The following is a 15,254-nucleotide window of genomic DNA, read 5'->3' on the forward strand; positions in this document are numbered from 1 at the left end:
CCAAATTGTCTCTACTGCGCAATATGCAGTTTCATGATTGTTGTGAATCATCATGACATCTATGTCGAACCATATTTAGCATGATTAATCATTTGGCCACTTGTAACACTAGTTGACATCATCACTCAATTTGTGTTGCTCAAATGTTTTTGGCTTAAACACAGTGACAATTATGTACTTTTTCATGCTTGTTTTCAAGAGCACTGTATTTTTTTGTGATGTTACACAAACAAAGAATGTGAGTTATAGTTTGTATGTGTGTGGTTTTCTAGATAAATGAGGAAGCACAGCACCTGATAACCTCAAAAAGATGACTACAGTGCAAGCAACACAAAAGAATGCATATGCATGCTTATGTAGATATTTGCACTTGACAAAGAGAGAAATATTCTCGAAACGCATCATGCTAAGCATGAAAAAAAATACATAACAGGTGCAGTATTTCATTATTGCAGTATTTCATTATTTAAATAATGAATGGCAGCTGCAGTCTTTCCAAAAACATTGGTTATGACATATCAAATACAGTCAAACATTTCTGCTTCCCAGACAGTTATCAGCTCCAGTTACATCAGCAGTTTTTATCAGATAATAAACCTTTACTAGATAACAGACAAGTCCCTGACAATTATTTTGATGCCTATTGTGTATATATATTATATATAAAAAGCAAAAATGCAAGTGGATACTGTATACATAACCTTTACAGCTTATAACGTTATTTACCACATTTTACATTTTCCCGCATTTTACACCATTTTTTTGAAGTCTCTTGAAAAGTGTAAAAGTGGGGTTTCATTGTATTATGCTAATTTTGTTTCTTAAAAGGCTTCCAATATTGGTTGTTTAACAAAGTGGTTTCAACTGTTTAATTTTTCTGTAGGTAAAATTTTCTCTCTAACCTGAGCAACTATTAGCTTCAACTTGATCTACAAAACACAACCCTAATTAAATGAATCTAGCATTTGTCTGAAAAATGAAGTAACCTTTTCTTTACCCACTTTACTATAGATTTTTCTATTTATTCTTGTAGCACTTTGCACCACAGTGACCACTGTTGCTGAAAGAAAATTATTACCACTGATTCCATTTCTTGTGCGAACATCCTCAAAGAAGCCTACTTGTTGGTAACAAAATTTCCATCCTGGTTCCACAGAATCTGATTTTGCTAATTTTTATGTACGTTTTTGGTAATTTCTCAGGAAATTTAGTATCTGACTATAATTTAGGGTATAAAGAAACAGCCAGAAACTGTCATCCTAGCAGTACCTGAGAGACAGAAATCGTTGCTGACTGGCCTTGGCCTTTGCCCGATTCCATTTGGTTGCTGCAGGCCAAGTGCAGCTTCCTCTGCTGTCAGCACCCCAACAACGGTCTTCACGACAAATTCATCAACCTATTTACAAACAACAGAAAAGTATAATAGCACAGTGCTTGTCTTTACACCAAGTTTCTTTGCCAAGTCAATAATATAACTTAACAGCTTCATAATGCTACTTTCCAACTTACTAGAGTCACATGAAATTATGTACAAACTCAATCATGTCAACACACTTACATGTATTGCATGAGATATTGTGTTGAATAGTACAACTTCAGTAACTTGCACTTAAGATTACATCCAAGTTCATTTGTGTAAGCATAAAAGGTAATAGATTTTCCTCTAAGATTCTATAGTTATCTTACGATATTTCAAGGGTTTCACACAAGCAACTTTTAACACCAATGGAAACAAGAACTGTGCAGTATAAAATTTTTACAGACAAGAGTTTGGTTGTAATATAGGATGCATCGAGTACTGCATTCCACCTATTACCAACATAAACAAAAAATTCACCTCACTAGAGTAATATCTAACACACAGTTATATGCAATACGCACATCATGTCAAAATAGGCCAATGCTTATACTACCTGCCACAATATAATTATAATATCAAAGAGCTTTGTCAAGTATTTTGCATTGATGAGGATCTGCTCACTGTGTGTGTGTGTGTGTGTGTATGTGTGTGTGTGTAAAACAAAGAATGTATGTAAACTATTCTTACTACTCAAATGTCCCAGTGAAACTGTAAACCAATATTAACTAATACTGCCACATAAACAGCAGGTAAAAATCCTACAACATTTCAGTATTATAAGATACATCCCCAAATATACCTGGTTACAGAGAAATCTACAAGGTCTACACAATAAAGAAGCTTTCAGTAACAGTTACAAATTACATCATATTGTTTGATGAAAGATCAGTTTATTAAGGCACACAGGAAAAATATTTCAACAGCAGGCTAAGTTGTGACTGTCAGGCAAGTTGATACACTGAGAGTCCTGATCACATTAACTTTAAAAGTTTAGGTGTCACCTCACTCCTACCTGACACTGCATATTTACCGTACATTCAATCTATATCACTGAGTCAATAGGAAACAGCAGCAGAGGAGCTTTGTCTGGCATTATAAGCCACATTATGGAGAACTGTCTAATGTAAAACATAATCATCCACACACTCATAAATAATAATAATGACAAAAAAGTATGAGCCAGAAGTGTATTAGATAACTTGCCAAGCAGTCTGTCACACATCAGTTGGTCATACAGGAGACAAACAGCAATCTGAACACCAGCTAGATATATGTTTATGACAACCTGGCAATGCAGCAGTTGGAGATTTGTTTGGAATTTTGACGAACAATGGATGATGCAAGATGATGAGAAAGAAGTGTAATTTCTGGAAGACAAATATAAAAATATAAAGTAAATTGGAAATGCAGATAGCCTTATTAGCCATGACTCAAAAAACCACCTCAAACACACAGGACCCTGTCTTCTGCTTGCCTAAGGAACACTGATGGTTAGAAGCAGAATTCAGTGATCAAAATGAGTAGACTGAAGAACAAGGTGGACCCAAAAAAATACTGAGGAATTGGACAGGTACATGCAGTACTAGAGTGTAAATCTGGCGTGGAACAACTGGTCTGACGCAGTCATCGGTGGAAGGAGTGAAAGATGATCATAGGTGCAAAATCAGTACACCAAATTATGACAACTCAATCTGATGACAAGCTGCACCAAATGAACGGATGCTTGGTCAACAGTGCAAAATTTCATTTGAGGAGGGATGACAATCAATGATGTATGAAGTCTGTGACAATCACACATCACAGTGAGACAAAGATGCCAACAGGCAAAAGACTGCAACATGCAAGAATTCAAAGTTCTCTCAACTGCAAAAAACTCTGCAAATAACAGAAACGAACTTGTTGGCTATCAACTTAATATATAAGAATCTACACTGGGACGCCTTATCAGTGTATGAAGAGTGTATCTAATATGCTACCAGGGCTAAATACTAAGCCCATCCAGAACATTTTCTCTCTGAAGCACCTAAGGAGGCCAGAAGGAAGCCATGCCAATTCATCACACAAAAACTATTTAAAGAAAGAAAAAGAATCATACAAAATTGTTAAGGCTTTCGTGGCCACTTGTTGACAAACTGCCTATTGGCTTCTGTCTCGGGTCCTTCGGCTGACGTTCATCTAATGATTTTCTGACGTTTCGCCAGCACGAGTGGCTGGCATTGTCAAAGCTTCACCCTCCATTGCTGGTGGTGAACTGGAGGCGAGCTCGCGGCCGCAGACTATATGTACCTGGCGCGCCAACATCCGAGGGCTTCTCCGCGGTCATTTCCGGTGCGGTTCTCCTCTTGCTACCTGCGATGGTCGTTCGCTGCAGTACGGGAAGCCAGGATCCGTTTACCTTAAGGCTTTCCTCTTTCTTGTTGAAACTGTTCGCGTGGTTTTGGATTTCTACAGCTTCTCTGAACAAGCGCATGTGATAGTGCTTCTCTACAGCCAGAACTTCCGTGTCGGCGAATTTTATTACATAGTCGGTCTCATTCAGTGCGTGCTCTGCCACGGCCGATTTCTCCACCTGCCCCAACCTGCAATGTCGCTTATGCTCTTTGATCCTGGTGTTAATGGATCGTCCAGTCATTCCGACATAAACTTTTCCGCATGCACAAGGTATATGGTATATTCCCGACATTGCAAGTGGGTCTCTTTTCTCCTTCGCCAATCTAAGACACTCTTTGATCTTCCTTGTCAGTTTGAAAATCGTCTTTATGCCGTGTTTGCGCAATATACGGCCGATTCTGTCCGTCACTCTGGGAATGTATGGCAGAAAGGCCGTACCCGACATTTCTTTTTCTGGTTCCTTACTTCGCCGAGTGTTTGGCTCTGTTACACTTCTAATGTAATTTGTGGAGTACCCATTGCTCCTCAGAACAGTTTCCAGGTGTTGCATTTCTCGTTTGAGGTGTTGAGGCTCACATATTCGTCCTGCTCTCATTACGAGCGTACTAATCATGCCTCTTTTCTGGCTCGGGTGGTGGTTTGATAGTTTGTGCAGGTATCGGTCCGTGTGTGTCGGTTTTCTATACACGCTGTGTCCCACGTTTTCGCCATCCCTTGTGACCAGCACATCTAGAAATGGCAGTTTCTTGTCCTTTTCTACTTCCATGGTAAATGTTATGTTGGCATGGAGGCTGTTCAAGTGTCTCAGGAATTCACCGAGCTGTTCTTCACCATGGCTCCACACCACGAAAGTATCATCGACGTACCTGTACCACACCTTAGGTTTGCAAGTCGCCGAGTCCAGTGCCTGTGCTTCGAATTGTTCCATGAAGAAGTTGGCCACCACTGGACTGAGAGGACTACCCATGGCGACACCTTCCAGCTGTTCGTAGAAATCGCCATTCCATGTGAAATAGCTCGTGGTGGTACATGCATGGAAGAGCTTTTTGATATCTTGTGGGAACATGGAACCGATGTGCTCCAGAGCGTCGCTGAGTGGCACTTTCGTAAATAACAAAACAACATCAAAACTGACCAGGATGCTGTTTGGTGCAAGTTTCAGTTTCTTCAGCTTCTCAATGAAATATCCTGAGTCCTTAATGTATGTGTCGGTCTTTCCCACGTGTGGCTGGAGCAGAGAGGCCAAGTGTTTCGCCAGTTTATACGTTGGTGAGCCAGGAGCACTAACGATCAGTCTCAGTGGAATGTTGTTCTTATGGATCTTGGGTAATCCATACAGCCGAGGTGGTAGGGCTTCTGTGTTGCGCAGGTTTCTCTGTATATCCGCCGGCAGAGAAGACGCCTTGATTAATCGATTCGTATTCCGAGTGATACGCTGCGTCGGATCTGTGCTTAGTTTTAGGTACGTCGTCGGATCTAATAGGTCTCGGATCTTTTGCTCATAGTCTTCAGTCTTCATTACGACGGTCGCATTCCCCTTATCGGCAGGCAGTACCAATATACTCTTGTACCACGGAAGTTCTGGCTGTAGAGAAGCACTATCACATGCGCTTGTTCAGAGAAGCTGTAGAAATCCAAAAACACGCGAACAGTTTCAACAAGAAAGAGGAAAGCCTTAAGGTAAACGGATCCTGGCTTCCCGTACTGCAGCGAACGACCATTGCAGGTAGCAAGAGGAGAACCGCACCAGAAATGACCACGGAGAAGCCCTCGGACGTTGGCGCGCCAGGTACATATAGTCTGCGGCCGCGAGCTCGCCTCCAGTTCACCACCAGCAATGGAGGGTGAAGCTTTGACAATGCCAGCCACTCGTGCTGGCGAAACGTCAGAAAAATCATTAGATGAATGTCGGCCGAAGAACCCGAGACAGAAGCCAATAGGCAGTTTGTCAAAAAGAATCATCCCTGCAATAATTATTAGCAGCAAAAACACAACTGTATTGCCACAGAAAGTGAGCAACCTGAAATGCCTTTGAAGAGAAGATACAAAGTTAAATACAATGAAAATTCAGGATAGACGGAATTCACAGGAGATACACACTTTTCCAAAAATCTGGTCTATGGAATGAAATCAGGAAAAGGTAACCACTAAACCACAGTGGATCGCAATGTGGAGTACAGAAATATATAACACAAAACAGCATTCACTCTAGCTTTCAAGCAGAAACTCTTTTTCTAGCAACAGTGTACCCATGCACATACACAGCTGTTGTGGCTTCGAACACAATGAAAAGCACAGTTAAAAGAAATCCACAGTTTATTTGGTCATGGGGTGACAGCACAACAGTTATAGGTCACAGGATGATATCACACAGAACAGCTATAGATTAGAGACATGTGCAATCAGATGACTAATACAGACACGTTGTCACGTACAGCCTGACAGGTAAAAGCTGACAGGCAGCTGACAGACACAGACAACCGGCGGGTGCATGAACAGTGCTGCAAGAGTCATATCTACTGCAGTGTGTACACAACATACAATGTAAGGAAACGTGGTGGGCCTCTAATGACCAATAGTCAAAAGTGTCTAAGAAAGGTTCAGCAAAGGCAATAAGGATTCTGTCCCAAGGTAGCAAGGGTGCCAATGAAGGGAGAAAAAACGGTGTGCAGTGACTAATGTAGGTTGTGGCAGGTTGCAACTGAGACTAGAAGAAGCTGTTTGTAGCTTACCAGATGGCACTTGGTGTAAGCCAATGATAGGGAGCCCAGCCTTGCATATGGTAGTGAGCTGAGGAGTGAAACAGCCTCAGGCGTCCACATGCAGCTCTCCCATGTTGCATGAAGCAAGAGGGGCAAGACAGAAGTGGTGCACGGTGATCTTGTTGTTGCTGCTGTCAGAGTTGCCCACTGTGGCAGGTTTCTTGGTTGGAACAACAGTGGGTTCCTCTTCCCTCGGTAGGCTTGTAGCAATGCGCCGACGTGATCCAGAAACAACGACAACACTGCCCTCCCACTACAATTAGAGGGAGCAGAAAACAGTGCTCAGTGACAAATCCCAACAAGAAAGATAGCACTGATGAACATCGATGTGCGTTAAGACAGTAGATGGCATCCCGAACTAATGAGACAGAGACTGATGCAGCGGACTGTGGCACAAGAAAAAATTTGAAGAAAACAGCTAGATAGGGTGCATGAGCAAGCAGAGGAACACAGTGAGCTACACATGAGAGAAAAGTGCAATGAAGCTGGGCCTAAGGAGGAGGCTAATTGACACAACAATGAAGAGGAGAGGCCAAGTCCTGAAAAGGAGGCCAACAAACTAAGAGGAGGAGGCAGATCCTGAAAAATGAAGTCATTGAACAGAACAGGGAGACCGACCCAGAAAATGAGGCCAAAGAAGAGCACAAGGAGGCTGAACTGGAAAAAGGACGCCAACCAACAGAACAACAAAAAAGAGGGAGGCCATTCCGAAAAAGGAGGTCACAATAAATACAAAGTATCACCAGCATTTGTGTCCATTTCACGAAATGCGACAAAGTGGTGGCAGAGCTGTTGTCAGAAGCTTGTCAAACTGCAGCAGACTAGTTAGACGGTGGAATACTGCGATAGTACGGAGGACCCGGCAATGTCAACATGGCTACAAAGTGGTCAAGGGAGCCTGAACAAATGACTGTTGCAGAAGTGATGAAAACGATCACGAAAGTTACGCACATGAAAGTTCCTCAGTGGAGCACACAAACGATCTATAGTGGAGGCCGAAAGTTTGACTTGTCGGCACGTGCACTATATGGCAGACGAGAAGAGAGGAAACAACTGCAAGAATGAAAACGTGTGAGAAACAGACTGATCACCACTTACGGTGTAGCTTGGAACATAATGAAAAAGGTGGTTACATGAAATCCAGACAGTTATAGGTCATGGGGTGACATCAAACACAGCAGGTACAGACTAGAGACGCTTGTAATCAGATGACTAATACAGACACGTTGGTGCATACAAAAAACAAGTACAAACTAGCGACAAGTACAGACAGTGACAGATTCTTAAATATATCGACGTGAGTTAGTAATTCCTACACTCCTTCAACATATCCTTTTACACATTACAATAACAGAAATTCCTCTACGAAACATGATGAGCTGTCGAGGAAAAACTATTTCAATTTGTTTTGAAATCTGCTGCCTCTCAGAATTTTTATATCAACAATATATAAAACCATCTGTTGCAGCATTGTGCACCCCTTTTGTGGTCAAGACAAGCTTAATGTGGAATAATGAATGCCACTCTTCCTTCTGATATTGAAATTATGTATATTAATGTTCCTTTTCAACTGCAATGGATTGTTTACAACAAACTTCAAGAGGGAAAAAATATACTGTGAAGCAGTAGCCAGAAGCATGCTGAATAAAAACAGCAGCATTTGTTGTAAGTTGGATTGGGTTTTTTGGGGGAAGGGACCAAACAGCGAGGTCATCGGTCTCATTGGATTAGGGAAGGACGGAGAAGGAAATCGGCCACGCCCTTTCAAAGGAACCATGCCGCATTTGCCTGGAGCAATTTAGGGAAACCATGGAAAACCTAAATCAGGATGGCCAGTCATGGAATTGAACCATCGTCCTCCCGAACGCGAGTCCAGTGTGCTAACCAATGCGCCACCTCGCTCGGTCTTTTGTAAGTACTTTATTAAAGACACACTCCTTAAACAGATGTCTACAAGATTATTGTGGGTCACTGCTATGTATTATTCTCACAGCATATTTTTCAGCAATGAAGACATCCTTTATTAAAAATGAGTTACTTCAGCACATTATTTCATATGACATTATTCAACGAAAATATGCAAAATATGTGAACATAACGATTTGTGTCTCTCCGAGACTTGCAATGACTCTAAGAGCAAGTGTGGTTGAACTAAGTAGTTTTAGGAGTTCTAAAATGTGCTTCATCCAGTTTAAATTCTCATGAATATGGACACTTCAATTTTCTGAAGTTTCCATCCTATTTATTATTTCCTCAGCATGTGTTATAAGCACCTCTAAAGGGTGTTTACACCCATGCATCTTGCGGCTTTAGTTGCTGTGTTGTTATAGTCTGCTCCTCGCAGAAGTTGAGGCACTCAGAATGAACACAGGTGTGAAAAGAATCACTCGCACATACATGTTGAGGAAGAGGTATGCAACCTACATGCTTACCTCTACTTCCATGTGAGACAAACATAGTTGCAAGGTGACGAAGAGCAAGGTCGGTCCACAGGTGTAACTGTACCTTAAAAGTGCAGAACTGAATATGTTGTGGCTTTTTAAAATTGATGTATACATGTGTCACACGCCAAACAACTAGTTCTGCTTCTTTCTGTGTTCTTTTGGTTAGATACGACATTATCTGTTGCTTGGTTACAGCATCAGTTTCATAAAACCTCAGTTTATCTAGTAGGATATTGTGGTTCACACAGTCAGATGCCTTAGGTCACAGAAAATACCAACCTGTGCGGTTTTGCTACTTAATGCTTGTAAAATTTGGTAGGTAAACGTGTAAATGGGGTTCTCAGCAGAGCAATTCTTCTGATTTACTGAAGATATTACTGTTACTCAGGTAAGATACTACTCATACTATTCTAGAATACGTCACCTTCTCAAAAATTTTGGAAAATAGTGACTAAAGTGAAACAGATTGGTAGTTATTGACATCTCTCCCATCAACTTTCTGATAGAGGAGTTTAACAATGTCATACTTCAATCTCTCTGAAAAAATGGCTTAAGAGAGTGATGCATTACATATTTAAGATAAGACAGGGCTTATTATAACACATCTTTAGTACTCTGTTGGAAACACCATCAAATCCATATGAGCTTTTACTGAGGGAATATATTATTTTCTTTTGGAGATTTGGTTTTTCAATATACAGCAGTGCTTTTTCTCTGGAACTGTTTGTCCCTATATTTCCTACCATATTTAAGAAAGGATTATTAAACACATTTGCTACTTGTGACTCATTTATAGCCCTTCCATGTAAGTCAATAGTGACATTATTCTGTCATTTGGTTGGTTGTCCTGTCTCTTGTTTCACTATGTTTCATACAGCCTTAAGTCTGTTGTCAGAATGATTGATTTCTGACAAAATGTGTATGTTCCTTGATTTTTTAATAGCCCTTCTTAGTAATGTTGAGTGGTTTCTGTAGTGTGCAACTACTGCACGACCTTTACTTTTTCTTGCATAGAGATTCAATTCTCTTTTCCTTTCACAAGGTTCTTCAGTCCCTCTAATAATCCATGGTCTTTTACATGGCTGTTTAATGTCCTTTCTGATTAGATTTCGCGGAAAGCTATTTTCATATAATGATACAATTTATCAAGGAAAAAATTAAATTTCAGCATTTGGTTTAGTATCAATTTCATCCCACGCCATCTTTTGTAACCTATTCTTAAAAACATTTGAGTCATTAATTAGACTGATTTCCACTGAGGAGTATCTATACTGTAAGGCAGTATCTCATTTATCCTAAATAACTGTACATCACGATCATAGAGAGCATTTGTTAATGGGTATACAGTTAATTCCTACTTCGAGCTTTATCAAACAAAACATGGTCTGTTATGGTCCTACTACCTTTATCCACCCATGTTGGAAAGTAAATACACCGAGATTAAATTCTAGGATCCAAATAAGGTTTCCAGATCATTTTTTCTGTCCTAACCCTTTTCAAAACTTGTAGTAACCCATACATTACCGCACCTTGGCCGCTACTATTACAGTGTACAACACACAGTTTGAGTAGCACACTGTTCGTCTGCTCCAGACCCCCACCAGAGATTGCCGATTTGGATTCAACTCCCCAGTTGCCTGCAGCTGAGAGCCAATAGCCCTGGCAGGCAAAATGCTCTTTAAATATGTCCGTGCTCTCACTCTGGCCTGCCGTCTGTATCTGTCAACTTTCTGTATTTGTCTCTAATCTGTACCTGTTAATTTTAATTTGTATGCCTTCTTTTCAGGAATGGCCTCCCTCTTTTTATTGTTCTGTTAGTTGTCTTTCTTTTCAGGAATGGCATTCCTCTTTTTGCTGTTTTATTCACTGGCCTCCTTTTCCAGGCCGATCTCCTTGTTCTCTTTATTGGTTTCTTTTTATGAGTCAGCCTCCCTGTTCTCTTCGTTGGCCTCCTTTTCCGGGTCATCCTCCCCATTCTGTTCATTCGCTTCATTTTTTAGGCTCTGCCTCCTCTTCTTGGTTTGTTGGCCTCCTATTCAGGACTCAGCCTCTCCTCTTCGTTGTGTTGATTAGCCACCATCTCACGCCCAGCTTCACTCTCCTTTTTTATGATGTGTAGTTCACTCTTTTCTTCTCCTTGCTTGTGCACTGTCATCTTGCCACTTGCTTTGACTTTTTCCTCATGCCACATTCCACTGCATCAGTCTCTGTCTCACTGGTTCAGGAAGCAATCCACCACCACCCAGCCCCCAACAACATGGTTCATCAGTGCTGTCATTCTGTTGGGATCCATCACTGAATGCTGTTTCCTGTTCTCTCCAGTTGAAGTAGGTTGGGTGGACAGTGCTGTTGTTCATGGATCATGTCGGTGCATTGCAAACAAACCTGCCGGATTATGAGAAACCCGCTGCAGACACTGGTGATACTTTGTTCTTGTTATGACCTTGTTTATGGGAATGGCCTCCCTCATTTTTGTTGTTCTGTTGGTTGACCTCTTTTTCAGGAATGGTCTTCTTTTTGCTTTTCTGTTCATTGATCCCCTTTACAGTTCAGCCTCCCAGTTCTCTTCTTTGGCCTCCTTTTCCAAGTCAGCCTCCCCATTCTGTTCGGTGGCTTAATTTTTCAGGATCTGCCTCCTCTTCTTGATTTGTTGGCCTTCTTAGGCCCAGATTCAACTCTCCTTTGTAATCATGTGTAGTTCACTGTTTTCTTCTCCTTGCTCGTGCACCCTCTTGTATTGACTTTTTACTCGTGCTGCACTCCACTGCATCTCTGCCATTGGTATGGGATGCCATCTACCGCCTAACGCCTGTTGATGTTGTTCATCAATGCTATCTTTCTTGTTGGGGTTTGTTGCTGAACATTGTTTTCTGCTCTCTTCAATCGAAGTGGGGGGGGGGGGGGGGCAATGTTGATGTTGTTCGTAGATCGCATAACCACAAACCCACTGGGTTATAGGAACATGCTACGGTCCCAACCAAGAAACATAGTCACAACGAACAACTCGATCAGCAGCAACGACAAGGGCACTGTGCACCACTTCCGTCCTATCAAATCTTGCTTCGTGCAACATGAGACAGCTGCTTGTGGACATCTGAGCCTGTTTCACTCCTCAGCTCACTATTGTTTGGCTGGGCTCCCTATTGTAGGCTCCCATCAAATGCCGTTTGGTAAGCTACAAACAGCTTCTCCTAGTCTTGGCCGCAACCTACGTTAGACACTGCACACTGTTTTTTTCTCCCTTGGATGGCACCTTTACGAGCACCTCCAGGCACCTTATGCATCTTTACAAGCATCTCTAGCACTTTCACAGGTGCCTTGATGCACCAGTGTGGGTGCACCCTACCTTCCTTCAGGCACCTCCAGCAACTTCACGGGCACGTTTAGGCATCTCTACCACTGACATGGGTGCCTCAGCCTGCCACAGTTGTCTCCTGCACCCATGCAGGCACCTACAAACCAGCTGCAGGCACCTCCTGCACCTGCAGGCACCTCCTGCACCTACATGGACACCTGTTACCTATGCAGGTGCCTCCTGCATAGGTAATATAGGGTCCTCCCTTACTGATGATGTAAATATTTTATCAAAGGCCAAACTCCTTAAACAGATGTCTAGAACATGATTGTGGGTAGCTCCACATATTCTTATTAAAGTAAATTTCTGAGTCATGAAGACGTCATTTCTTAAAGATGAGTTACCCCAGCACAGTATTCCACTGACATTATTGAAAGAAAATATGTAAAATGTGTCAACTTACTCACCACAAGTGTGTGTGTGTGTGTGTGTGTGTGTGTGTGTGTGTGTGTGTGTGTGTGTGTGTGTGTGTGTGTGTGTGAATGGGTGTAGTACACCTTCGCTGCCACAACTGTGGTGTGCATCACGCATTCTCAGTTGCACTCCAATCAGCTGCCCCAGGCCCTCACCAGAGTTCAGTGATTAGAATGTGGCACCTCTGTCACCTCCAGGCAAGAGCCAGTGGCCCCTCTGGTGAGTAAAATGTTCTGTATATGTCCATGCACCAGCTCCAGCTAGCATTCTGTATCTGTATGACAACTGTCTATACTTGTCCTTGGCCTGCACCTGTCAGTCTGTACATGTTTGTATTTGTCATTTGATTGCACGTGTCTCTAGTCTGCAAATGTCCTATATGATGTCATCCCATGACCTAAAACTGTTGAGCTGTCACTCCATGACCAAATAAATTGAGGAATTCTTGTAACCACATTTTTCACTGTGTTCCAAGCCACAACAAAATCTGCACTGAAATCACAACAGACTATTAACAGCTCGCTGCTATCTGACAGATTGCATCGTAAGGAATCCAAATTTCTCATAAGCACCTCAAAAATTTTCATTGTGATTCTACATGCAGTTTACAATTGAAAATGAACCGTTTTTCAGTTTTAATTCACAACCACATACTTCTGTGTGTGATCAATACAGTATCTACTTGTCTCAACATTTTGAACTTGGGTTCTGTCTTAATGTATGAAACAACTCATTCTTTTCCCATATTAGTTCTACATGAGTAAGATGTTTGACTACAATCTTTTATATTTAACTTCTCTACCCCTGTGGTTATGTGGTGCTCAGATAGGCACCGCATGTCTTATCTTTTCAGAGCTCTCTAAATTTTCTAAATGGACAAGATGCTCTTTTACCACCTCCTTTTTTCGTTTTGGCCATTTAAGGACTACATTAATTTGTGTCACTTTTTTTCCTTCTGTTCTTTCTCCTTGCCCACTTTATTCTCTCATTCTCATACTTGAACTTTCTTCTCTCTTCTGTCCACGATGATTTTGTTCTGGGTCTCGTTTTCTCTTGGAAACCTGTGAAAGCCTGGTTCTATTTATTTATTTATTTTAAAGAAGTCACCCCGTTGTGTATCTATGGTTTTTGTATTCCCATTCCTTCCAGATCCCTTTGTACCTCTTGTATCTAACATACTCTGGTTCTCTTTTTCAACAGAAACTCTATTATTTGGCTTGTTAACCTCCTTTGGTCCATTCTAAGGATGTGTTTGAAAAACAGGCTCCTCCTTTTCCTGATGATGTCTGAGATTTTCTCTATCTTGGTATACAGTACTCAGTTCTCTCATCATCTAAACTGACCATCTTCTGTTCTTCGAGATCCCAATATCCTCCTGAGAATATTCTGTTCCACCAGTTCTAGTCTCTTAAGGACTCCTGTTCTTACTAGATTAAGAGTTTTCTGCTGCACGTAAAGCTACAGAATCGATCACTGTCTGGTAATGTCTAAATTCTGCATTGATCGAAATATTCTTCTTATTGCTGATCTTCATAGTTAGTTTGTATGCTAAATTCATTTTGTTTATTCATCCTCCCATTGGTTCCTTTTCTGTCAGCCCAGTCTCTGTTCATTCCCTCGCGTACTTAAATCTCTCCACCTTTTGGATTCTCCCTCCATCTATTGCCATCCATCTAGCAGCTGCCTTGATGATTGTCATATATTGCATTTTCTTGATGGAGATCTGTGACCCTGCTTTGGCCACTTGTCTCTGTAGCTGCGTGGTTTGGTTAACCACCCCTTCTAATGATTCTGACAATATCACAATATTGTCTGTGAATGCTAGACAATCTACCAGTAGTCCTTTTTTCTTGCATCCCAGTTGTACTCCATCCACTCCTTTCATTTCTCATCACCACTCCCTAATCACCTTATGAAGTACATAGTTACAGAGCAAAGGAGAGAGAGAGAGAGTCTCCCTGTCTCACTCCAGTTGTAATCTTGAAATCCTCTGAACTTGATCATGGATATTGTAATGATTAAGGTCTGTTTAAACATTCCACTGGATTTTCATTCCAAACTCATCTCCCCTAAAATTTGGAACAGTGTTTATCTATTTACTGAATCATAAGCTTTCTTGAGGTCTACAAATGTGAGCATGAACTTTCTGCCCCTGTTTTCTCAATATATGATTACCAGTTTTAGATTCAAATTTGTTCTGCGCATGATCTCCCCTTCCTGTAGCCTCCGTGGTACTCATCAGTTTGTGTATTTATAATGTAAGTGGAAAGATAAAAATCTATTGACCAAGTGGTGGCAGGAGAACACACTTATAAAAAAGGCTTTATGTATGCAAGCTTTTGGAGTCAGTGGCTCCTTCTTCTGGCAGAAGGGTTGATGGGGAAGGAAGAGGGGCAAAGGAAAAGGACTAGAGAGGTTTAGGAAAAGGGGTAGAGTTCGGAAAAGTCACCCAAAACCCCGCATCACGGGAGACTTACTGGACAGGATGAGAAGGAAAGAGATGCTGCTTTTGACCAACAGCAGGTCCT

At 41.5% G+C, this 15,254-nt stretch overlaps 1 protein-coding gene across 2 annotated transcripts in view; it reads right to left on the reverse strand.

The window, feature by feature from the left end:
* LOC126094763 (3'-5' RNA helicase YTHDC2-like) overlaps nucleotides 1-15,254 on the reverse strand; it is a 287,438-nt gene that overhangs the window by 39,316 nt on the left and 232,868 nt on the right. For both annotated transcript variants that reach the window (XM_049909315.1, XM_049909314.1), the window contains exon 21: nucleotides 1,270-1,396. In XM_049909315.1, coding sequence (XP_049765272.1) covers nucleotides 1,270-1,396 — 127 coding nt within the window. The remainder of the gene's footprint in view (nucleotides 1-1,269; nucleotides 1,397-15,254) is intronic.

The sequence above is a fragment of the Schistocerca cancellata genome, chromosome 8 (assembly GCF_023864275.1).
Source record: "Schistocerca cancellata isolate TAMUIC-IGC-003103 chromosome 8, iqSchCanc2.1, whole genome shotgun sequence".
Lineage (NCBI taxonomy): Eukaryota > Metazoa > Arthropoda > Insecta > Orthoptera > Acrididae > Schistocerca > Schistocerca cancellata.